We start from the raw sequence: 24,879 nt of genomic DNA, 5'->3' as shown, positions 1-24,879 counted from the left end.
TAAATAAAAAATGTTTAGATTTTGATTCAGTGACCAAAAGTTTTCTGAATTTCCCTTCTTTTGGCCCACAGAAGCTGTACCTAAATTCATCCAATCACACTTTTCAGCAAATATATTATCCACCCAAAAAAGGTTCTCATTTTTCAGATGAACACACTACCACGTGCTGAAATTAAGAGACTGAATCCTACCCCTGCAACTAAACAAACACCACGCCAAGTTGAATTATCTGTGACACTCTCTAAATCCCCCAGGGAATGAGGGAAAGCGCCAGGACCAAAACTTGGCCCGACTCACTGCACGTCCCTGCAGGCTCCTCAAGGAGGTCTTCAACTTGCCAGGGGCTGCAAGGGACAACCAGCTTCCCACGCTGAGGCTTGCCCGGTGCCTGCGTCACAGCTCCATCCCTTCCCCCACCACCGTCCTGACCTCATATTGAAATGTGGCAAACTTAATGTGATAATCAGATTTGTCCAGCTCAAACCCAAAACCGGGGCTGTGCAGAGGTGTTTCCACTTTGCCCATGAAAACCTTGGTTCCACAGCTTCCGTGACCATGCCTCCTTCCACAGGTGTAGAGGCACCCATGTAGCACCTGTGCATGTTCCCCTGAAATGCACCTTGCACACAAACCACGACTGGAGAGTCTCTCCCACACCAGCAGGCAATTAAATAGGAAGGATGGTGACGATCGGGGTACAGGATTCAAGGGGAAGCAGGTCAGCCTACCGGAGCTGCACATCAGTTGATACCAAGATATGCAGGAAAAGTGACATGTGCTTATGCCAGTCGTTGAACCCAAAGCCATAAGAAAAGATGCCAATAAATTCAAGAGGGGGGCTGTGTTTTAATCCAGCAATTACCTTTAGTAACATCTGCTTTTTTTCTGCTAGTTCCACCCCGCTTGACTCAACACAACGTGTGGAGTGGCTGATCCCACCAGCTCTGGGCTGAACCTCGCTCTCCTGCCCCGTGAAGCCCACCACCTCAAGTTTTTGGGGTGATGACTGGTCTGATGCCTCACTTCAGGAAGACAAGGGGCCAGCCACCCCGGAACAGCGTTGTCCTGCTAAAGAGAAAAATATCTCTTGACATGAATTGCCTTGCCAACTACGGGTCTGACACTACCCTTCCCTTCTTGAGGAAGGTTATTGAGAAAGCAGTTTTGGAGTAGGGCCAGCCACATCTTGATCTCACCATGTCTCTTTGATCTCTATCAATCTAACTTTAAAGATTGAGGCAATATTAGATCCGACGTCTAAGAATGCCCTTCAAGCGGTGGATAACCAGAGCTTTTTTCCACCCTTAGCTGGCCCAGAAGAACGCAGTCTCTGACACAGACCCTGTTTTTGGACTCCTTTCCTTTTGAACACCTCCACTCAGGATGGCCACCCCTGTGCCACACACCCACAGCAACAGTTGGCGATTAAGGCAGTTGCATCTCTGACAAATTTATGGACCTGGCCTTGACTTGATCCACTTTCAGGGCAGAATGAGAAATTGTGCAGAACATTTTTGTAGGCCTGCCACTTTTTAGCCCAAAATAACGACGAAAGAAACGTGCCCAGCAGTCTAAAGAACGGACTGCACCAACAGACCCACCAATAAGTTAATAATATTTATCATGGGCTGTACACTATAGCATTTGGACAGATACTCTAAAGATTAAGCACCAGTTTGGTGTGCGAAGTTGCCAGCTGGTCACCTCAAAACACTCTCCATCTCAACACACTTTGGCTGGTAGGGACGTGGCCCAGCACTGAGCTGGGGACGCGGGTGCCCACACTCCAAAGGATGGTGGTTTAGGTACCCGCTCCGAAAATAGCCACCCACACATTGAGACCCTCCAAGCCCGTTGGAAGAGAAGACCAGCTAGGGCTCCCCATCCTTGCCAGTGCCAGATTACATTTCCACAGCAGCTGCTCCTTTTGTCTACACCCACTAAAGCCAAACCAGCCTAAAATTTAATTTAATCTGCTGTAAACCCAAGTGTCAGGCACTTAGATGGCAGCTAAAAGCGCCACTCTCAGATAACTGAGTGACACCAGCTAATAATAGCCTATGCATCAGGAGAGTGGGAGCGGACATTTTGTGTAACCAAAGAGGAACCTGTGCCTGGGAACAGCCCGCGGTGGCCGGTCTCAGCCCCGCCAGCAGCAGAGGCCGCGCGCCGAGCCCACCCGGCCTCTTATGTGATTAGCTGCACTAATACCACCGGTGACCTCTCTTTCAAGCTCGGAGGCAACAATAGTCCTGGCTTTTGTTAGCGGGAGAACAAAATGCCACCTTTTACAGCTCTGCAATCATAGCTGCTTCCCTTTTCATCTCCCAGAGGCTCAGCACCAGATCTTGCTCACCAGGGAGGCTGGTTAACCCTTCCCAGGCAGCCCGGCCACAGCAGGGAGGGAGGGGCAGCAGGGTCCCCAGGCTCCTCTTCTCCCACATCTTTTCATTTGCATGGGAAACACCAAATAAGCCCCTTCTGGTGAAAGACACACACGTGCAAGAGGGCTGTTCTCTTCCAGATGTTGCCATAGGCAGTAAGTACCTGGTGGCTACTTCAAGTCCCGCTGGTACATCACTACATCACCAAAATCCTTACTGAGCTCTCCCCCCTCACCCTGTCTTTGGGAACTGCCTTAATTAATAAAACGCACCCGCTGACCACCAGCAAGGAACTGGTTTAGACTTAGGTGACCTCCCCTTGTCCAATCTTAAGAGCAGCGGTTCGGAAAAAAAGGAGACCGTGTTTTCCAGAGTAGCTCTTCCCAAAGCCACTGGCACTCAGCAGCTCTCCCAGTAGAAATGGCAAAGCCACATCTCATGGAAGGGATGCTCTTGGTAGGGATGCTCTTGGCACATGGCACTGGTGTGAGCATGCACTTGCGCTTGCATGCGAGGCTCTTCCCAAAAGAAAAGGCCGGTCGCTCAGAGACACTCGCGTCCCGCTGCCCCTGGCCAGAGCAGCAGTTTGCTCAGGACCTGAAGAAGAACAGCTTTCATCCACCTTGGGATTCCCTGAGAAGCAGGGCACCTCATCTACCCCCCCCGCACCCCTCCCTTCTCTCTTTCCTCCCAACAAGGGCTACCGGGAGCGCAGGAAGCTTTCTCCCACAGCATGCAAGGGTCTTGGATGCACAGCTGACTGCATGTGTCAGTTATGCTCCAAATGGGTTTTCACAGGTCAAGGTTCTGCAGGCAGCAAGAGCAAATGCTATTTTTAGATGGGATAAGGTCACGGTGCTTTTAGAGACATTGAGGTTTACAATAAAACCTATTGATCAGTCTCTGAAACTAGCGCTCCAGAGAGACGCCCAGATTGAAACAAAAATTGCCTGGCCGTTTTCTCTATAGACTCAGTGGGTAAAAGCTCATTGGACTCCATCTCTTTCAGGAGATAAAATAAGTAAAAAGGACTTGCATACAGACCACAGTTGTTCTTTTAAGCGGATGCACGGGGTGGGAGAGGGAAAGTGGGACCCACAGGAGAGATCAGCAAGAAGCTCTGAGTGTATTTCTGCCACGGGTGACAAGCCAGCTGCCCGGAGGGCAAAGGCCATCCTTGCTGTGCCCATGACACCCACCTCTGCAGCCCGCTTGCCCAATCGAGGCATAAAGGCACTACGGCAACCTTGATTTTGAAGAGAATTAATGCATCTTGCATTAACTCGCATCTTGGAGGATAAGGAAGGCCTCTGAAGGCTCCCCGAGAGCGCACGCGCACACACCTATTTGGCTGTTTGTGCTTTGGCGGTGAAGATCACCCAGCTGACACATGGAGGCCCGAAGATGGAAAACAGGCCAATATTTCAGCCAGGCAAATTATTTAACTGGATGGCTCACACACGTCCAAGGTTTTCACAAGAAATTCCAAGCATTTATCCAGTTCACGTAACAGCTTTCACTAAAAATACCGAAGTGGTGGACTATTATGCCTTCAGGTTCAGCTGCAGACCTGAAGTTCTAAATCCGCTATGGGCACATAAATACATCTCCATCAGAAGAAGCTCTTCATTGTAATGGAGACTTGCGACCACAGGGATGAGCAGGAAACTGTGGAGTATCTTCATTCATCATCTGCCCCACTCCCACAGCCTCGCTCACAAACAAAACATGCCATGGTAAACATAATCCATACATCACACTCTGACACAAGTGACCCCATTAGCGAGGCGAGCCTGTCCGAGCCAGAGCACCCTACCATACATTAGCAATACAATGACCGATGCATTTGTACGATATAATAATAATAGTAATAATAACAGATAAAGACTGTCGAGCTATGAAATGCTAGTATGGGTGATGGGATACATAGTTTACTTTCTACTCCAGAAAATAACTCCAGAAACATACTCAGCTGCTCAGGTAAAAGCAGATCGTGCGCAGGAATTAAAGCACTCGCAAGCCTGCGGCACGGCCTGCTCACCATTCGACTGCTAGGTTAGGCTGTACTTTTAAGTTTCTGCATAATAGATATGACAAGATGCAAAATCTCAAACAGCATTATCTGCACAGTGATGGAACTACAGAGGAATTACAATAAAAAACATGTTTCAAAGCAGTACAGTAATTGTGATTCAGAACAAAAAAAATAAAAAAAGAAAGAAGACAAGCTGATCTTTCCAAAAAAGATATTGCTGTTAAAAAAAAAACAAAATAATAATTCTTTTGTTTAGGAAATCAGGCTCTTAGATTTTGTTTGTTTTGTTATATGAAGGTCCTTAGGCTCCTACCAGCACTTTTTACACTTTTATCATTTTCTTACTAGTGTCCTGTGACTCTAGAAGAAAGTTTGCGATAAAATGACTATAATAAGAAAGGACAAAGATACTCAGGAACGGAGGACACTGCTGCAGCTCCTCATCTTCTTAACTTATGAAATGAACGGAGTTTTAGTGGAATATATGTCTAAGAAAATTAAAAGCTCATTTTTGTTTATAATTACTGATGCCATACAAGTATCCCTTCCAGAAAGCTTACTCTATCACCCAGAAAGAAAGATGCAAATATGGGTATAAATACAGAGTGCAATGAAGCCTGTGGTAATGCTCACATTAACTGCCGTGCAGTCAGATTTTTACCCCATATATGTATATGGGTACACGCACACACGCACCCACACACACGCTGCTCTGGCAAAATCCAACAGACATCACTTGCATCCGGGCTTAAGTCAATGCCTGCAGCGTACTCCGAGTGTTTTCCTAGATTGCAGTGGCTCTCAGGTGAGACTCTGTTACTCTGAACATAAACAACCGTAACAGGTTGATCCCAAGCTCCTTTACACCGCTGTGCCTACCAAGCGACTCTCCTGGCTGCAGGGGAGCTGCTCAGGATTCACGCTTGGGGCAACTCCGAGCGGGATCTGCCCCAGCAGACACTTCCCTCCACGCCTGCCCCTGCCCTCAGCTTTCGCATGAGCAAGGCGGGGACTGCAAGCATCCTCTACCGCTGCTCAAGAGGGGCTTTTGTAACCTGCTCGACTGGTGTTGGGCATGGAACCAAAAAGTTGAAGAGGCTGGCACAGCAGAAAGTGGCTCCCTCCGTTTGTTTTACTGTCAGACACATCTGGGTTTATGGGGCTTCCAGTACAAGTAGGCTTCAGGACCAGCCCCTCCACGCAACCGGGGGCCAGGGACACGGCAACGTGCTCCCCTGAGCCACCTTCAGCCCTCACAGTGCGAGGGCACAAGGCGCTGAAGGACCCAGCTCTTTCCGCAACCGGGGCGGGGAGGAAAAAAAAAAACGCCTAAACTTTTAATTTTTGTCTTTTCCATTTATTTTTGAATTAGCATTCAGCATCTGACGCCACGACACGGATAGCTAAAAATGTGTGCGCAGATATGTCATCCATGAACAAAGTGGCTCGTGTTTGTTCTTTATTATTTAGGAAATGCACATTAATTACTGCAGATTTTCTCCTATACATCTACTGTATCTCAGACAGAATTGCTGAGAAGGTCTGCAGAATAAAAATGTATGGGGTAATTAAATGGATATTTATAATTAGAACTTAATAATTTGCATCAGGGACAAATGAGCTCTGATTTCAATCTGTAGTGCATTTAGATTAGCCTGAAGATAGTGTAATTTGATGTTTTATAGTCCTCCTCTCAGATTATGAAACAATACAGTGTCTTTAAAGCAGCCGTGTTTGTGTCAGGAGTGTGTTAAGAAGAAGCCGCAATGAAAATGTTTGACAACGTGAAAGCAGCCATAAATTACATGACAACTGTGTAAAAGTCGTGATGAAACAAATAAAGGGCTGACCTATAATGCATCTGATTCAGCGCCGCACCCGGACCGCTCGGCGCTCGCCCCGGCGCGGCAAGCGCATCCTTACGCGCGCAGCTACTTAGCACCAAGAAAACTGTAAATTATCACTAGTCAACAACATTGATTTTTAGTCGACGTTTCAATCAGTTTGAAGTAGAAATACTACGCCGCTCCCCCAGCAGCCTCTTAGCCAGCCGGCTGCTCGGCCGTAGCCTCTCCGGTCACAGCTCTGTTACAGCCCCATTGTTCCCACTGTACAATATTTATTGCGGGCTCTCCAGACACAGGTACTTGACCCCAAGGTCACCGCTTGTCTCTTGGACATACAACCTACCTTTGCCACAGCCGCCGTTTACCCAAATGCGAGGAGCCCCCAGGAAGCCTGCGCTACCTCCCCAAAGCCGTACAGGGCGAATTTCCCCAGAGGGCTGGGGTGTTGCATGGCCGCAGCCAAGCGCACACCCTCCAGACCAAGTGCCTGCATCTCAGGAGAGTTCGAACACGGGGCGAGAGGTGAAGAGGCCAAAGGAGCAGGGTGGACCCTTCGCAGCAAGAAAGGTCTTGGCAAGGAGCGGGTTGGTTTGAAGACGTGACCGTGTCTTTTCTTCCCGTCTTTGCCCGGCCACCGGCATGGAGGAAAGGCAGCACAGCAGGGACAGCACCGGGCTCTCGTCCCCGCTCTGGCACAGCTCTTCTGCCTTACCTGGGGTGAGTCACCCCACCTCTGCCACGCGGTGAAACAGCAGTTGCCTATCTCACCCCGGTACTGCAAGGGTGTATCCATTAACATCGCCGAGGCACTCAGGTCCTCACGTAATGGATGCCGCAGAGGTAAACACCGTGATCGGCAGATAACAGGGAGCCCTGTGCAGGCATTACACAGGGGAGCTGCGCACGTGCGTAGGCAAACGCCTGGGAAAAAGTACAGGGGTGCCAAGTCGCTGGGAAGTTCACAATCGAACCAGTTACGGTTTGACACGCAACGCAGAGAGCAAAGGAAGAACCAGTTTCAGGAGGGAGACTTCCAGACCCAGAGCACTGGCACCCAACACCGGGGAGCTGTCTCCCACAGTCTCTTCACCGGCCTTTGGACTTTCCTCCCGCAGAGCAGAGCTCGGTGCACCGCACATCATCAGCTGCTAGTTAAAAACGCGAAGGGGAAGGAGAGGAAACAAGGCTGGGATTTTCCAACCCTGGCAGTTTGAAAATCCCAACCTCCTCTAAAACAAGGACTCACAGACCTGGGTGGCCCACACGTAAGCGAGGTGGCCAGGCAAAGCTTTGGCCGGCAAAGGCCATCCCTGCACTTACCCCCTTTCCATTGGGGATGGCCGTGTGAGACAGAGCCACAAGTGCCCAGCAAACCTCCTAATTCCCAGAGAGCAGTGTTGCTGGGAGCCCGTCGAAGGGGCAGGTGACTCGCTCCTACCTACCCTCCGCATCTCTGAAAATGCCACCCTTTGCAGCAGGGGGGAGCCTGTGTTTTCCTGGCTACGTCCTTTCTGTGCATTCTGAAATTCACCTGGTGTCAAGCAGGATGGAAAACAAGGCGCTGAGATCTTCCTTTGAGGAGTTTCTTGTTTGACCAGAGTACACGTTATTCAAATCAGCTAGAGTGAAACGCAGTTAAGCTGCTGTTTGTTCCAGCACGATGAGACTGGCCTGTTAAAAAGCAAAAATATCAGGATGTTACAGGCTCAGCCTCCTGCCAAGACTGGTAAGCAGCTGAACAACTGTCAGAAAGAGACAGCATAATCAGAAACAAAAAAAAAAAATAAAATAAAAGGGGGAAGGGGGGGGGGGGAAAACCCACACCAAAACATCCCCAAATTCAGACCCTGTTGCTGAGACACAGGCCCCCAGCCAGGTGTCCTTGGGAAGCTCTGACCCAGCACTCACTCTGCAAGCTCCCAGGTAGCATCTGCCGCAGCCTCACCTACTACGTCCCTGCCAAACCCGCCTCCTGCAAAGCAAGTAACTTTAAGAAAAAAACAACGGTAACCCAGTAAAGAGCTCTGATTTGTCTTTATTCTCACCCCACCAGCGTTACAAGAAAGCATCTCGACGTCGTGCGCGGCCCAGCAAAAGCTTGTGATGGCTGAGTAAAGGCTGGAAGCACAGCCACCTTCACACCAAGGGCAGGTCTGTGCTAGGGAGTCAATTTGATTTTTTTTTTTTTTCCTCTTCTTTTAAAGTTATTTAAACGGGTGGAAGCCATCATGTAAAGGTGCAGTTGTTCACAGGTTGCAGACCTGTGCTCTGTCCATCCCCCAGTTCACCCCCTCCAGCCAGGCAGATGTTTTTCACCCCTGAACACCTTACAGATGATTTTTTACCCCTGAATTTAACTCCTACTATTTCTGAAATCGCCCAGACACATGCACGCCCCTCCTGCTCTCACACACTCTCAGAGTTTAATTTGCCTCCCAGAACACCAAACCTTTTTTTTTTTTTTTTGTCCTGGGCCCTCAGGTTACTGGCACGGCGACAACTCTTTTTTTCCCAACAGCAAGCCAGGAAAGATGATAGAACCTGCGTGCGTGGCCAAGGGACTGGTCTCAACTGGTTCACAGGGAAAAAATGGAGCTGTGTCTTTTTTTTTTTAAACACACCTCCCCACACACTCTTCTTGCCTTTAGCCAAAAGACCTGGGAACATTTGATGTACAGTCAGCAGGTATTTTTAAAAAAAAAAAAAAAAAAATTATTGAAAAGGCTGGCCGGCTCCGGGGCTGTGACACTCTCTCATCAAACCCTGGACTTCAGCCAAGTTCATCTGTTAATGGAGAGCCACAGCCAGGGCCTCCCCCCACCACCACCACCCCCCACTCCCTGCTCCCTCCTCTACCTCTTCCTCCCTCCTAAAAAACTAGACATCGATTATGTCTGTGCTTTTCCCTTTCTATTCAAGATAAACAAAGTGCTTCAAGTTCAGGGCACACCCTGGGACCCTTGACAAAGCAATCTATCATCCTGTCTGCTAAACCAGTCTGGCCACACCACTGCGGAGGAGACTAATGCTTCCAGTGTACAATTTTCCCTTTGTGCTGCTGCCCTATTACTAGTAACCTCTTTTCTTCCCTACCTTCCCAGGAGCAGATGTGCTTGACCACTTTGCCTAAGCCCCTCCTGGCAAAGGCATTTCTTGCTGAAAGCAACCTCAAGAATTAAAAAAAAAAAAAAAAAAAAAAAAAGGAGCCGAGCCCCCGCCTGCCCCCTCCTCTCCCCAACTCCTGTCTCCATCCTTACATCCACCACAGAAATCCAGCACGGAGCTTGATTCTTCCTTCCCCACTCTACACTTCTTTTTAAGGAGTAAGTTCAGGTTTAAATCATATCCACTAATTCATTCTGACTTGCAATTAAATGCAAATACACTTTTATAGCCAGCATGGAGTGTATTAATTTTAACAGCAAATGACAAAATAAGAATACAGTCCCTCCAATCCCAATAATGAATCGCACCATCAATCATGTTAGTGGTCACATTCATTAAAGCTTGTAAAGCGCTTTGAGATCTGTGGGTGCAACATGCCATCAGCCTACAACGTAGCATCAGCTCGCCCCGACCTTGCTGCCATCACTCAAGCGCCCCAGACCCCGGCCGGGGGGCACAACCAGCTCCCTCGCCACCAGGGAGACCCTGACCCACAGGGAACACCCTGCTGAGTGCCAGGGACCCAAATCCGCTCCCTGTCCCCGCCACCCGCACCCCGGGGAGGCTGGTGCTTCCCAGGCGAGAGGCTATGGCGGATTCACACCCCAATATCAAGGTTGGGTCTCGCCGCAGGGCCAGGCCGTCCAGGCAACGCGATTTAGGTCAAGGGAAGGGCTAGGCTGGGTGCTCTAAAAAACAAGGCAGTTACAGAAATAAGTAGGAAACCACAAATTGCCATTTAAGGTGCACTTCCTAACAGCTAGTGTGGCATTTTCCTAATGCTCCTGGCTGTAGAGAGCTCTTACCTCTTCACCAGGTCTACACAGCACTCCATTTGCTTACCAGCACTAAGATCCTCTGTACCGGTTATTAGCCAACATGGGGGAAAGTGAGGTTTTTCTGGCTCCTTTGTTTTGTTAGGACAGCTGTGTGCCATTCCCACCCCCTCCCACCCATCCTCTCCTAAAGAAATAATTAAATCCAATTAGGACCAGAAAGTAATTTACATTTTGGTTCTGTGTAAGATTGAGGGAAGGAAAGGGGCGAGGGGGGAGGGAGAAAAATCCCATAAAACATGTTGCAATTAGATGATTTCATTCCTTTGCTACTTATTTCCCTGCTTTTGCATTTGAAGATACCTCAGACTGCACTTTCCCTCTTTAAAGGTCTGCTCATTGGTTTTACGTTTTAGTGCATGGACTGAGATGGAAAGGAGGAAGGTGGAAGAGGGAAAACTTGTTCCCGTTCCCTGCTCTGTGCACAAGACAGTTCTGCTGGGGCACCCCATCCTCGTCCTGCTCCTGCTCCTCCCCTCGCCGTGCCGGGGGCTCCTCCGCCGCGGTTTACTGATTTACAGAACCTTGGTATGTGAATGGCAAAAATTCCTTGGCATAAGTATATGTTTGCTGATCACATTTCAGATCATGTGTTGTTCATTATTATGACTTGCTCAGAAACAGTTTGCTACAGTTATGTGGGTTTGCCTTGGATATTTTTTCCTCTTTTTAGTGCATTGAAAACAGCAAGGGGGGGTGGGGGAAAGCAAATGAGAAAATGTTTTTGTGTCTATACGTTACCTCAAACAGCTATTTAAAAAAAATACGGAAAGGAATACAGTATTCCAGGACTGGGAAGCAGGGGGGAAAGGATATGAGATTAACAAATCATTTCCTAAGGAGCAATGTAATGTCAAATTTCAAATTCTGAATTGGAATTCTTTCCTTTGGATGTGTATGGAATTATATGTGGATTTGTTACTTATACACTTCTGAATTATCTAAAAATACATCCAGCCAAACCGATGCATTGAATTTAATCTGGTGCATTATTTAAGCAGCTAGAATAGAAGGTCTTTCTTCCAGGCAAGGCACCAGTGTGAGTACTATCTGTAGCACAGGGCAGCAAGTCCAGGACCCATTTATTTCTAAAAATACTACCCCTTGACTTGTGCTGAGAACTTTTTTTTTTTATCCTGAGCCCGCATTCTGGCAATTAGAAAAGCAAATATAGCATCACTCAAGAAAAAAAATAAACAAGGTTTCCAAACAACACAAGTGTTTCGCTTTCACCTGTGCTGTAAAACTCTGATTAATTACAGAGAGTTTGCTCTGAACTCCTCCAGCGATTTACCCCCGTCTTTGCCCACGGGAGATGGTACAAGTGGGTTTTCCTGCACCATGTAGGTAACCTGGGCACTCTCCTCCCTCCTTGCCCCCCCCACACCCGCTGCAAAACATGAACATTTACTTTTTTGTCATTTTCATATAGTAAATTATCCATTAGATTTCATCATATCTTACTAAAGCAATTACATCAAGAAAATGATAGCGCGTGTGGAATCAATTATGCATGCACTTGGCCAGGGACCAAAGGCTATGAAGTCGGAGAGGGCAGAATCGTTCGACACACACAAATAAAAAGCCCCTGGATCTCGCAGATGGACCCCATCAGTTCATCTTACTGCCGAAAAAGTTCATGCACTTAATAATTTATTTGTGTTCTGGATACTGTTTCCCAGCTGAATATTAACAACTTTGAACTGAACCATGCTTTTAGCATGGTATGGGTGGAAGTCATGGAAGGGCAGCAGTAAGTCTCCTCCGAGGTTAAAATTATACTTCTGTTCCTTCCAGAATGGTCATTTTCCCTCTCCATTTATTTTCCTTCATTAAGCGGTTCCTTTAATCAGGGTATCCGTTTCACCCTTCTGATTCATCTTCTTACCCGGTGATAAACTCTCAAACCAAAGTTGAGCATCAATTACCAAAGACAGACAACTGAACGGACAAGGCAAAGGTGAGGGCCCAATCTCAAGAGCGGCGGTGCCGCCGGCCCGAGGGCCAGCCAGACGGGGCCCCGGGGGCAGAGCCCCAGCCGGGCTGGAGGGGTGCCGGACAGCCTCGGGCCCTGGCCGGGCGCGGGTGCCCGGGCAGGTTACGAGAGCCGGGCAGGCTTCCAGCCAGGCTGCTCCCAGTTTCCCCTCCCAGCTCACAAAGAGGGTTGGACGATTAACGCCTTGCCCGGGCAGGCAGGAGAAAAAGACCCTTCCTTGCGATGAGGCAACTGGAAGACTTGACTGGAAGAGGAGGAGTGCCAACGGCGCACGACTTGCTCCGGCAAACGGGGCGCTCCCTCCCCGGCGCAAGCATCCCCCCGAACACAAAACCACCACCTGAAGGCCAACAGCAGCCGCTCTGCACACGTGTGCAGCGCACAGGATCAGGCCCGGGCCACGTGTCTTCAAGGCCGGTCATGCAAAGCAGAGCCCAGGCCCTGCCGTAGCCTGCCCTGCCATCACCTCTCCCTTCTGCAGAGACAACTCTGGAACACGGCAAATAATTATTTTCTATCTGTACATAGAGATTTTTTTTTTTAAAGGAATGTCTCCCCCAAATGGGAACAATTTCCTTCTACACTTCCAACCAAGTGTACTTAACATTAAAAGAGAACTGATAGAACATATTTAATTACTCAAGGTTAGACTCCTAATTCCTCAATTCACTAAAGGAAACTTGGCAAGAAGATGCATCATTTTGCTGCTTTCTACTGGAGCATCTGAGGGAGAAGAGCCACTGAGGCAGCTAATACACAAAACATGATCAAAAGTGATTAACAACAGCTTCATATGCAAATTGCATTAATGAAGGAGTGCAAAGTCATCATGTAAATTAAATATGTCAAATCTCTTGGTGAACTTTCAATCTTGAGAAGAAAAAACACCGCTTTAATTTTTTTACATCATCAATTTTCCAAGATTGAAAATCTAAGAATCTTGGTGCTATAAAACAATTTTCACCTTTTTTTTCTCCTTCAGCAGCCTGACAGGCTGGCCTGATGTGTGCCGAATGCACATGTTAATAGGCCAATCAAAAATGCAAAACAATTCGCAATTACTGCAAGGACCTAATGGTCATTAGAATTTACAACTAGGTAATGAACTAAAGTCTGCCCACACCATGCATATTCATAAAGCAATTTAGCCTTTGAAGATTAAAGAAGTGCTTAAAATTCAAATGAGCTTTAGCAAATTATCAGTAAGATTCATCCAAAAAGCAAAAGGGTTTTTCTTCCTGTGATTTCCTTATTTTTTTAATGCAAAATTGTTATATCTTCCAGACCGAGCTTCAACTAAACACAGGGCTCCGAGTCAAGCCAAAGGGGCTGGAGACAAACAGAGGCAGAAAACATTGTTATGGACTTTGTTCAGAAAACTAAGCCCTTAAGAGCCAAACCTATCTCTAAACATGGTAATTTATCAAAAGCAGCACAGACTTGCTCATAGGCAGTATTGTGTGCCGCTCTCCGAGAGCAGATTAACAAGATTTCCGCCACCCTCCAAAAAAGCCTTTTTCCCCTCAAGTCACATCTTCCGTGTAAACAGCAAATGTATTATAAAAACATTATTTTCATCAAAGTGCAGCAGCATTAATTTTAGGAACTCGCTGCATTTAAAGAGGAGGGATGAAAAGATCTCCGCACCGGAGCGTGCCACTGAGAAAGTCGCTTTGCTCCCAGGGAGCGAAGCCGCCGCCGCCGCCGCCGAGCCAGCGAGAGAGGAGTTTGCGGGGGGACCGCTCAGCGCCGGCAGCCGCTCGCAAACTTGGCTCCGCTCTCGGCCGGCCCCCGCCGGGGCCTGATCCTGCCAGCACCTCCTGCGGCACCCCGAGGGGTGCAGAGCGGGGGGGCCCCGGCTTTGCCAGCAACCCTGGGGGTAGGAGGAGGAGGTTTGGGGAAGGAGGGCTGCGCCGCCTGCCTCCCCGACTTTGAAGGAGGGATGAACATTCAAACGATTTCTATTCCCACCTCCCCAGCCACCCCCAACCTCGTGGCTTATCTTACCTGCACCCCTGCAGAGCAAAAAAGAGGATGCCCGGCGCTGTGCTAACTCCCCACATTTTTAACATTTATTAGACAGAACAGGACCCGGCGCCACTCAACAGCCGCACCAGCAAACATCTGTTTATCAGCCACGAGTCCCCAGTTTGAACAGATTCCCCCCGACACCAACATTACTTCACATGAGAAGAGTGCAGGCAGGGCTGATACAGGATGTGACAGCATAAATCGGATTTAGATTAAAAACAAAAGTTTAGAAACTGCTGCCGGGTCACCGAGCTGTTGAAGGCCATGTCTCCTAAACTGCCTTCAAGTCATCTCACCCATTAGGAGATTCCCCCTCACCACCACCCCCTTTCTTTCGCTGCCTCCAGAGACGGCACACGGATGTAAAACCCACACCACTGGGCTCTGATTATTCCTTAAAATAAAGCAATTAACTTATTTCCAGGCTCCAGCAAGCGATCGTGACAGCCTCCCCCCGGCAGAAAGTGGGAGCCGTGGTCCCTGACCCCCGGCCAACACAAAAGAGGCAGCCCCAGCACAATGCCTGCTGTCAGCAACTGAATTATTTTTATACAGGAATTTTTATCTCTATTGTACAAACAAGTATGTGTCTGTGCTGACTTGTTAAGCAATCCACTTGTATGTAGAATAAGATTTTTTTTTCCCTGCTACCAGTCACACAGCTCTAAGATCAGAAGAAATACATACTCTTTGAAGCTCCTCAAATGTTTTAGTTAAAAGGACAGCAGTTGTTTTCAAAGATCCAAGAGTATCTTTATCAGAATTTAATTTTTCCTTATTGATTTTTTCTAACATAACACAAATTTAACACAGGACAGTTTATAGTTTATTACAAAATAATACAGCCTGCAAAATAATCTTTCAGGAGGTACTACTCCCCTTTTCCAAATGTATCCCACCGCGTTTTACCTCCTCGATGAGAAGAAGGCTTCCCAACTACTGTTTCCCTTTGCACAACAACAAAAAAATCGGCATCGATAATAGAGAAAGCACAGGGAAAAGCCCCTGGCCACCCTCACGCAGCAAATGCTCCATGCACTTGCGATGCCCTGGCTGAAGCACAACCGTTTTGCTGATCTATTCTCTTACTCCAGGAAAAATAAACTCAGTAGCTAAAATGCAACAAAACCCAGATGATTCGTGCAACGTCCGAAAAAAAAAAAAAAAAAACAGCTGTGATGCTGTAGCAAAGTAACACCGGGTGACAAATTAATTGCTGTGAATTTGGGGGGGGGGGCTGGGGGGGGGCATTTTTATTTTTGCATTTTATATTTCACTGCCTGCTAAATCAATTAAGCAAGCAGTGAATGCAAAATTAAACCTCCTTACTTCCTAAGGAGTGAGGAACTGTAATGTGTGTTTATTTTAAAAAGGTAATAGTTGTAGTAATAGCAGTAATAATAATAATAATATCCACAACAACAATAATAACACCACTGAAGGCAGGGCTCTTCTCTAAGCCTTTGTTGTTCAGCAGTAAATTCCATTGTTTATTTAGGCAGAGGTTTTTCTATCTGAAGCTAAGATCAAATTGTAGGTGTAATTGTTCAGCACTTATGCAAAGCAGGGGGAGGATGGAAGCAGAAAGTCCTTGGTTTTGACTGACCAAAGCTCCCCAGGTCTCCCGCCACCAGTGCACCCGCTCGGGTGCGAATCCAGCCCCTTCTGAAGCTCCTTCAGACCTCAACACCACCCTGACAACGCCTACCTGCAAGGGCAGAGTTGAAGCACTGCTTCTCCTCGACAGCTATTTCACAGGGATATTAAGGCTCATTTCCTTGACGGTAATGCGGTTATTTGGTTTTTGCTTCTTGCTCCAGTCTCGGTGTTTTAGCTATTTAGTGCGAAACACAAAAATCTAAGCTGGAGCTGAGCTCCAGACCCATCAAACAGGGAAGGCGGTGGGGCTTTTTACAGCAACCTGTTCAGGTAAAAAGTTCCAGCAGAATTGCAGCAGGCAAGCGGAGGGAGGTCTCGGGGGAAAGCAGAGAGAAGAAACACTTTGGTGCACTGTCTGCAAACCCAGAATTCAGCAGCTTTTTTTGGCAGCCAATTTGTTTCAAGTGTTTTGTTTCAGGAAATGTATGTATTTTTCTTTGTGCATTTTGTGGATTTACTACAACCGCTCCTGACAGCTGTTGATTCAGTTAAATGAGCACATTATTAAAAATTCTCTAACACAGCCGCGCTGAAAAACAGACACCTCTGGCTGGGGCTGAAGATTTGAACCCAGAAGAAGACGCAAACGAAACCTCTGTGAAGAGGATGTAGAGCCCGGGCTGTGCCGGCAGCTGGGGGGCAAAGAGGGCTCCTGCCCCTGTTGGTGGTGACTCTATTTTCTTTGTTTCAACCAGACCCGGATACTAAAAAGGAATGAAAAGCAAAGCAAATGATCCCAAGTATAAAAAACAAATGTTTGCTAATGCTTGGAAAAATTACATCCCCAGCAGGCTGGCGTTAATGTGCTTCAAATAATTCTGCACTGTGCCCCCATACTTTGTTTTCTTCCCTTACTCACTAGCCAATTTTGCAGAGGAAGAACACCTATACAAAACGAGGTGGGAAAGAAGCGGATGTTTTCATTTTGCTTTAGATCAAAGGAAAACAAGAATGCAAACTGTGGCATATTGAATATTTTTTTCCACCGCTGTCACTCACACTAGGCTATCGAAGTTTTATACAATTCCCCAGCCCGGCTGCATATTAAGCTGGCTGTGTACAGCTTTATTATAGCGTGATGGTGAGGAAACATTAATATTCCTGTGTTGCATCTGACAGGACATTTACATGCGCCCATCTGAGCTCACACCTGAGAGCTGCTCCAAGGTACAGTAGCTGTGCTCCGATTGTAAAGGCAAATGAAGAACACAAATTCCCTGCTGGGATCCGGGCTGACCTCACCACACCCCACACCGCAAACCTTTCCCTTGCCAACCCGAGGCAATGCCACCTCCGAATGAAGAATGAGCCGGGGAGCAGCCACCAAGTTACCAGCCCTCGCAGAAGAGGAGCGAAAAGCCTCGCTGAAATATTTTAAAGATGCACGGTGAGTGCAGCTGGCCAATAAAGGTTGGGAAACAAACTCACTGAACCCTGCGCGGGTTGCGTTGCATACTAAACCTGATTAGGAAGATGGGGAGGATGTTTATGGGCTTCCGAATGGGTTTGGCATTAACACGGGAGGGTTTGAATAATGCGAGGCACTTGGTCTGCCCATCCATGAGGGTCCACAGTCAGCAGTCTAGCTCCTGCAAGCGTTCAAGCGCACAGGTGCTGCTCGGTCTGCGTCCGGCGGGGCAAAGCGCACCCAGGATGGGGGCCCCGCAGAGCAAACCGTGTTTCAGGGAGATTCACTATGAAAAACAGATCATCCCAACCACCCAGGCGGTTTGCAGGTCCATTAACGTGCCTGTTATTTTTTTAAAGTGTGTAATAAATCACAGGACTGATACCGGCCACCGTGGGCCCAAACCTGCTATGCCCCACGTTACCAGGCGGCAGGCTGGAGTTACCGTGTTTGGACAAAGTGAGATAAAATATGTTCATTAGCCCAAGGGAAGGGAAAAAAAAAAATAGTAAGATAAAAAGAAACAACCAATGGTTAATTTTAGGGCCATGCTACCAGTATGAAAATATATATATATATATATATATACACATGTGTGTGTGTCTTAATGTATTAAAATATATGAGCTTGGCGTATTTTATGAACTTGTGCAATATCCCAGAAGCTGACACATAAAATAGAGTCCTCCCGGACAGAAGCTGCATTCAGACGCCTTCCAGGCTGAGAAGACGACCCCCTTGGACTCGCGACACCACTGGCAGCACCCCGGCCCGAACCAAATCACAACAAGCAGAAAGGTAACGAGAGATCCTCAGCGATTAGCTAAAAAACAAAACAAAACAAAAAACAAAAAAAAAAAAAGTGGCAACGTGCCAGGCCATGTCCAGCTTGATGCTAAACGCCTTTTCCTGCACAAAGCTGGTACTACTGGATATAAAAACAGACCGAAGCTTGAAGGAAATTTTGCCCCAAAAATTTCCGTAATGAGGATGAGTGCGGGCAAACAACTGGAGGCTGAACTCCCGTTGCCTGACACTGCCTCACATGGCTCTTTAATCATCTTTATTATTTGAATGCAATAGGAAAGAGCTCGTGGGCTGAGGGTTGCATATACAAAACGGGGTGATGCTAATAGGCCTCCTCCTCTTTAAAAGAGGCATTACCAAATTATGGGAATGTTTAGGGAAGACTTTATTTCTCCCACCAGGCTAATTAGAAGGTGTTTAATTTACTCCCTGCCTCAGTTTCCATCACCTGGCATTCGGCGCTGGGACTCGCTGCACAAAGCCTTACGTTTATTACGTGCATTATTTTCAAAGCTCGTGGCACGTGATGCTAACGTGCACCTTTTCAGATCTATATGAAGTTTAACGCTTGCCAGGCTACCTCTTCAACCACACGCATTTTGGATGCAATGATGCTTCTGCCCATGGTGAGCTCCACAATTAAATGGCCCATACAATAAGAGAAAGAATGCAAAACGTTATTTCTCTTCCTCTAAACCAGAAGATCTCATTTGCAGGGAACAAAAAAACAGAAAGATTCAGGGCACCACAACACTCTGATGCCTCCCTGGAAGGATCATGCCAAGGCAGAGGAAAACTTTCTACCCTGCTTCTGTGCTTCCAGTGAACTCGTATTTGTGTTTCCAATAAAGAGACATTTTTACATTAACTGTCTGTAACAGCAGGGAATAGGAAAACTAACACAATCTTTACCTCGTACAAAGGATGATACTGGTGTCACGTGTTTGCTTCTTCAAAAAATGTTATTTATAAAAGGCAACGGGGCAAGCAGAGAAACTATTGACTCTTCTGTGTATCCCCGTGCGAGTAGCATTAGAGCAACTTCTTGATCCCCTACATTTTTTACATTTCCCTCCCCCCCCCAGAAGTAAATTTCACAGCCGCACAGGCCACCGCCTTTAATTAAGCTTTCAAAAGTCTTCTGACAATGCCAACAATTGCAAGACACTTCTGGAGCTCAATCATGCAATCATCGTGACACTTCTATTTACAATTTGTCTTAGAAAGAGTTTCTCTGACATTGTACTTTGACAAAACAGCCAAGCTGCCGGTTCACAACCTTTCTCTGTCTTATTTACAAATACAGCTTGTACGCAGGGCTCCGAATCTCAGGAGCGGGTGCCTTTGGGTAGCACCCTCACTATTTTTCCTGCCTGCAACTGTTTTACCCAGCCTGTGCTCTCTGTTTCTTTGTATGGGGAAAGCAGACTGAATTTGACTCCAAAATATTTCCATATTCCTTCTCCCCCTCCCTTTTTTTTAAGCTGTCATCTCGTTGTCCGGATGCAATGCTAACTGTTCAACGCAGACGTCAATAATTTTTTGTCTCCGGAGCAAAACAAAATAATAAGGAATCACAATTTACCACCTACAGAATTATAATGGCAACTACTACTAATAGCCCCAGAAAATTTCTGTGGTGTAATGACTACTCAAAGACATTACCTCTCGAGAACTGTAATAATCAGATGTATTTGGTCAACAATTTAGGACCGAATTATGTCCACCTTCCCCCGATTACAGCAGACAGAGGTTCCTTCTTATGTTATTTTCCCACATATTTTATTTGAATGCCACAAGCAGCTTGAGAATAAAGGATTCAAGCAGTAAAAACAACCTCCCCTCCTCCTCCCCTCTTTGTACAGTAAATACGGCGTCTGCAGACACACACTCGGCATTATAAAGGGGAATATGCAGCAGCACTCCAAAGTGTTTCTCCAACTGAATCCAAGTAACGTTTAAGATCCTTCCTCACCCAAAAAAACAACCTCTCATTAATTCCCTCGGATTTATACATTCAACAAACAAACCGCTAAAACCTGACACCAGCGGACGATAAATATTTCTTCAGCCTTTTCAATAAGTGAACAGCAATTTTACATTCACTGATCTCTAGATACTTCAGTTAATATTTCCCCCTATTGTAAAATATGAGAGCGGATAACTAAAGCCCTGCCGTAGCACTCACTGCAAATCACGGGCTGCCGGTATCTGGTGGTGAGGCTTTGACATACATATTGATGAAAGCTGCCTCATTGGACCCACACAACATATCCTATTAATTTTCAGTTAAATTTATGACATTTCAGCTATAGCGCTGGATCAGCATCACTCAAAATTTTATAGCAAGTCAAAGCTACGCGCAGGCAGACACCCACGCGCCAGAGACAGGTACGCATGCCTGCACCTACGTGGATCTCACAGCCACTGCACAGGTTGCACATATACATATAAGCTCTTGTACTCATCCCCGTCTCTGGAAAACGGTGAGGATAAAGAGCAGCCTATTGACGGTTAAAACAGACATCATTTCTCCCTGCGTTTGAATGACTCGCTGCCTCCTTCCTGGTCTTTAGATGAGCTGATCCTTAACCATTACTTATCTCAAGATGATCTTTTACTGTAACACACCAACTTACTGACTACAAAACTGCAGACAGAGCGCATACTGCACCCAGAGCTAACCTACAGCATCTCTGTATCCAGTAACGCCTCTTGAAGCCTAACAACTAATCAGGGACATTTTTACATTGCTACTAAATACGTATTTCTGGTCTCTTACCAGAAAGAATCAGTTCCCTCAACTCCTGTGTATTTTTCTAAAGGTAGCCTGTCTTTTTTTTTTTTTTTTTTTTTTATTACACACTCGTATCCTTTTGCATTTTGCATTCTTGCACAGAAATCAGATCTAAAATATCAGAATTGGAAGAGCCTGATGTTCACTGCAGGGGCCTTCCAGAAACCTGAACTCCACAGCTCACTCCAAGACCCTCACTGGTATTTTTACTGCCAGAGCCCACAAACTCCCGGCTACAAGCAATGGGTCACTCCAGCTATGGCCACACCTCTTTGTGATACAAGGGAGCCAAACTCATCCAAGTGAGAGGGGAGATGAAAACACGGAGGGACAGTGCAAGACCCCGTAACTCCTGGTGCTCACTCCCCCCCTTCCCACAGCCCGGCTGCATCTCCCACCCCCAGGATCAACTGGGGGACCCCAATGCCCCTCAGCTCCGTCCCCGCCGGGGAGGTGCAGGAGAAGACCCGTGCTCTCAGACCTCCCATCCACAGGCACGGCTGGGCACCAGCACGCAGAAAACTTGGGGCGGGAGATGCCTGGACAACTGCAGCCCGGTCTCTACTCCCAACAGGACTCGTGGCTTGCACCACAGACCCTCCTGGCACAGCACCAGGCCCACTCCCAGCCGGGCCCACCTGCAGAGCAAAGGCGATCCCCGCGTGTAAGGGAGAGCAGGATGAGGCCCCTGGCGACACGCACCTCTCTTTACCCACTGCCCTCTGCTCACCGAGCCATTTAAAGTCAATTAAAACCACGGGCCTTTTCTGAATCAACGGCCCCGTGCCATCGCACGAGGCCAAATCCTGCTCGCTTCATGTCCCCCGCGCCACGTGGAAGCGTGGTTTGGCTCGCCCAGCCTCCCGCGCCGAACGAGCGCCAGAGCAAAACCCTCAGCTGAGGAGCTTCCCTCGTGCAGAACCCCCCCGACGTGGCTGTCCCTGCGGCCAAGGGACCTATTTGGGACCACGGTGAGGAGAGCGGGTTTAATTCTTGCTTGACAGATACTGTGTTTTGTCTTTTCAACAGAGCGGCGCCGTACGTAAATACAGCGTTACATCATACCGCTGCTCCTCCATATTTGGTGATTTAGTATGGCTCCAGAGCTCGGAAGACTACAAATCCCTTCCGCCAGACTCCCGCTTCATTAATCATGCCCTACGCTTCTGCTCGTTTTCCGTTAGATCGCAGGCAGCACATGGAAATGGGCACTGCCTCCTACCACTCTGGGGAAAAAAAAAAAAAAAAAAAAAAACAACACCTTAAACATCCGTGGCTGGGAAGCGCAATATGTGGAATTCTTTGGTTTCTTAAGTCTCATTCAAAATGTAGCTCAGCAGTAGCTGAGCCTCTGTTTCCTCTTAAACATACATATACACGTGTATTCAAAGTAATACCTATTACTCTGCAGGAATAGTGTACATTCATTCACATGACGTATGCGTGTACATGCACACGGCTTTGCATATACATGTGTGCAGACGGACAGGCGCGCAGCAATGCCTATTTCAAAACTACAGCTCTCCAGCATGACCCGACAGCTGGTTTGGAGGCCAGGGAGGCTGCGGGAGCATCGCACCGAGCCTCCCAGCGCCTACTGCCCTATTCTGGTTTAACTTTGTGGCCAGAGCAAGCCCAAGACAAGCTTCAGCACATCCTGTGATGCTGTAGCACTGCGCCCCTGACAAGCCGGAGCGGTCCCGTGGGCTCCCCAAAGAGAGGTACCCGCAGTGCCTCATCCCAAACATCGCTGGGAGGGGGGGCTGAAACTGGGTCAGGTATTTGTTGGCGTCGATACGCTGCAGTCTCGCCTTTTTCGACCGGTAGTATTGGTGTGGTTTGAAGTGATTCGCAACGCTCGCTGCAAACGGGTAGGACTTTTGTCTACTAGCAGGATTTTAAAAGCAGAGCATGCCTTGTTACACTCCCAGGGCTCTGGGGTTTTCTTTCACATAGTACACTCTATTTTTTGAACCTCATTTGTGAAAATAACTGCACAGCGAATGGCTTTCCAGCTTAAAAAAAAAAAAAAAAAAAAGGCAAAAAAAAAAGCTAAGAAATGGAATTATTTACCCTTTTTTTTTTTTTTTTTTTTTCAATTACATTTCATATTGTTTGTTGCACAAAACGGAACTCTGCCTCGGACATTTGTACGGCTGACATGTGGTTGTGTAAACCGCAAACAAAATCAAGATACATCTGTCAAAACCACATCAGAGACAAGAGAGAGCACAGCGAAGCATTTATCATTTGGCTGAGGAGGCAGGCTGCAGAGAGCGGCCTTTCCTGTCAAACCAACCTTTTGAAATTTCCAACATGCCCTTAAACTTTTCGAATAAGCATGTCTGTGCGCTTCAGCAACTGCCCTCTCTACTCTGGCCTGGCCAGTCGAAAATGGCATCTTAAAGTCAAGGTCGGTGGTGTCACTTTGCCATGGGGCTGTGTTTAATTACAGTCCATACGCTGACAGCCAACATGGAACCAAGGCTGGCTGACGCTCGGTTAACTCCTTCCCCCCCGACTTTGCCAAAGACTCGAAAGCTCCTGGCTTCATCGCGCGGCAGGCTCTGAAATCTCCTCCCGCAGCGCTACGGCAGGCGAGACACCGGAGGACGGGGACTACAATACAGGCAAATCACAAGAGCAGCCTCAGACAATACCGTTAGAAATACCGGCTGGCACAGCACGTGCCTGTTGATCCTGCTCTGCGCAGGCACTAGGAAATACCGGTCGTGCGCTCACCACTAACCCAAGGCAGGGTGTTTAACACGTCGGCCGTCACGGCGAGCAGAACAGAGAGACAGACACGGCAGTTTACAACTGCGAGCATGCTACGTTGCAACTGAAACGGAAATAAACTCGCAAACACTTCTCCTTGCTTTAATTTACCTGCTATATGTTCCTGTTTAGGGCAAATTCCTCTAGATGACGTTGATAAACAATCGTCATCCTCTGGCGTAACCTGGATGCCAACCTCCACAGGATTGGATGCTTTTTTCAGCTCACTTGGTGAGGGTGAAGGTGGCTTATCCACAGCCTTCTCTAAGCAGAGACTGCCATTGCATTGTTTCCGTTTGTGCTCAATAAAAATAAGAATGTCCCCCAACGGGAAGTTCATCTGACACTGGCCACAAGTGAGGAGGTCGTGGTCCCCTTCCGGAGCTCCCAATGTGCCATGTTCAGGTTCGTCATCAGTGAGAATGGCTTCAAGAGGTTCGGCTGCAGTTTGAGAAACAAAAGGAGAATCATTAGAGCTCTCGGGAAAGGCACCGGGCGCGGGGGGAGGAACGCGCCGAGCCCCCTCTTCATGAATATTACACCCTGCTCACCACGTCCGCCTGCTCCCCCCCAACTAAACCCATGCAACACGGCTATTAGCACGGCAGCGAGGAGATGATGAATTCATCAGTTACAGGGAAGAGATTTTGCAGAAGCAGCTGTAGCATGCAGAACTCGGAGGGCGAGCACTGCCACTGTCTCTCTGTTCCCACACGAGGACAAATTTCTGACTCGACTGAACGATTCGGTGCTAAAATTAAATGAATCGGCTGAAAGAATACACGGCAAAACTCTTGTGGTACTACGAGGAGAAGCGAATACGGTGTCTTATTGCCGGATGTATTATTTATGTATATGAATTCAAGGCTAAAAGCACTGCACGCGCTCTCTCTCACACACACACACACATGGGTGTGTATTTTCCACCAGCCAGACCTACTTTCTAACATTCAGAAGCCTGAACCACGCGGGTGCGGGTGCAGACAAAAGGTGCTTCGACATACAGATATTGCATATTCCCCATACAGGCTGTGCAGGTAGCACGTGCGTGCGTAAAAGAAAAGAGAGGGAGAGCCGGACCGCATGGCCGCACACAGCCAGGCACCTACACACGGGGCACATATAGCCCTTATAGCA

At 47.6% G+C, this 24,879-nt stretch overlaps 1 protein-coding gene across 4 annotated transcripts in view; it reads right to left on the bottom strand.

Moving 5' to 3' along the window:
- BCL11A (BAF chromatin remodeling complex subunit BCL11A) overlaps positions 1 to 24,879 on the bottom strand; it is a 79,203-nt gene that overhangs the window by 48,518 nt on the left and 5,806 nt on the right. For all 4 annotated transcript variants that reach the window (XM_042789450.1, XM_042789451.1, XM_042789449.1 and 1 more), the window contains exon 2: positions 23,854 to 24,183. In XM_042789450.1, the coding sequence (XP_042645384.1) occupies positions 23,854 to 24,183 (330 nt within the window). The remainder of the gene's footprint in view (positions 1 to 23,853; positions 24,184 to 24,879) is intronic.

Source organism: Tyto alba, unplaced genomic scaffold (genome assembly GCF_018691265.1).
Source record: "Tyto alba isolate M040663 unplaced genomic scaffold, T.alba_DEE_v4.0 Super-Scaffold_16, whole genome shotgun sequence".
In the NCBI taxonomy this organism is placed as follows: domain Eukaryota; kingdom Metazoa; phylum Chordata; class Aves; order Strigiformes; family Tytonidae; genus Tyto; species Tyto alba.
Note: the sequence above shows the minus strand (reverse complement) of the source record. Positions and strands in the feature narration are given on the sequence as shown.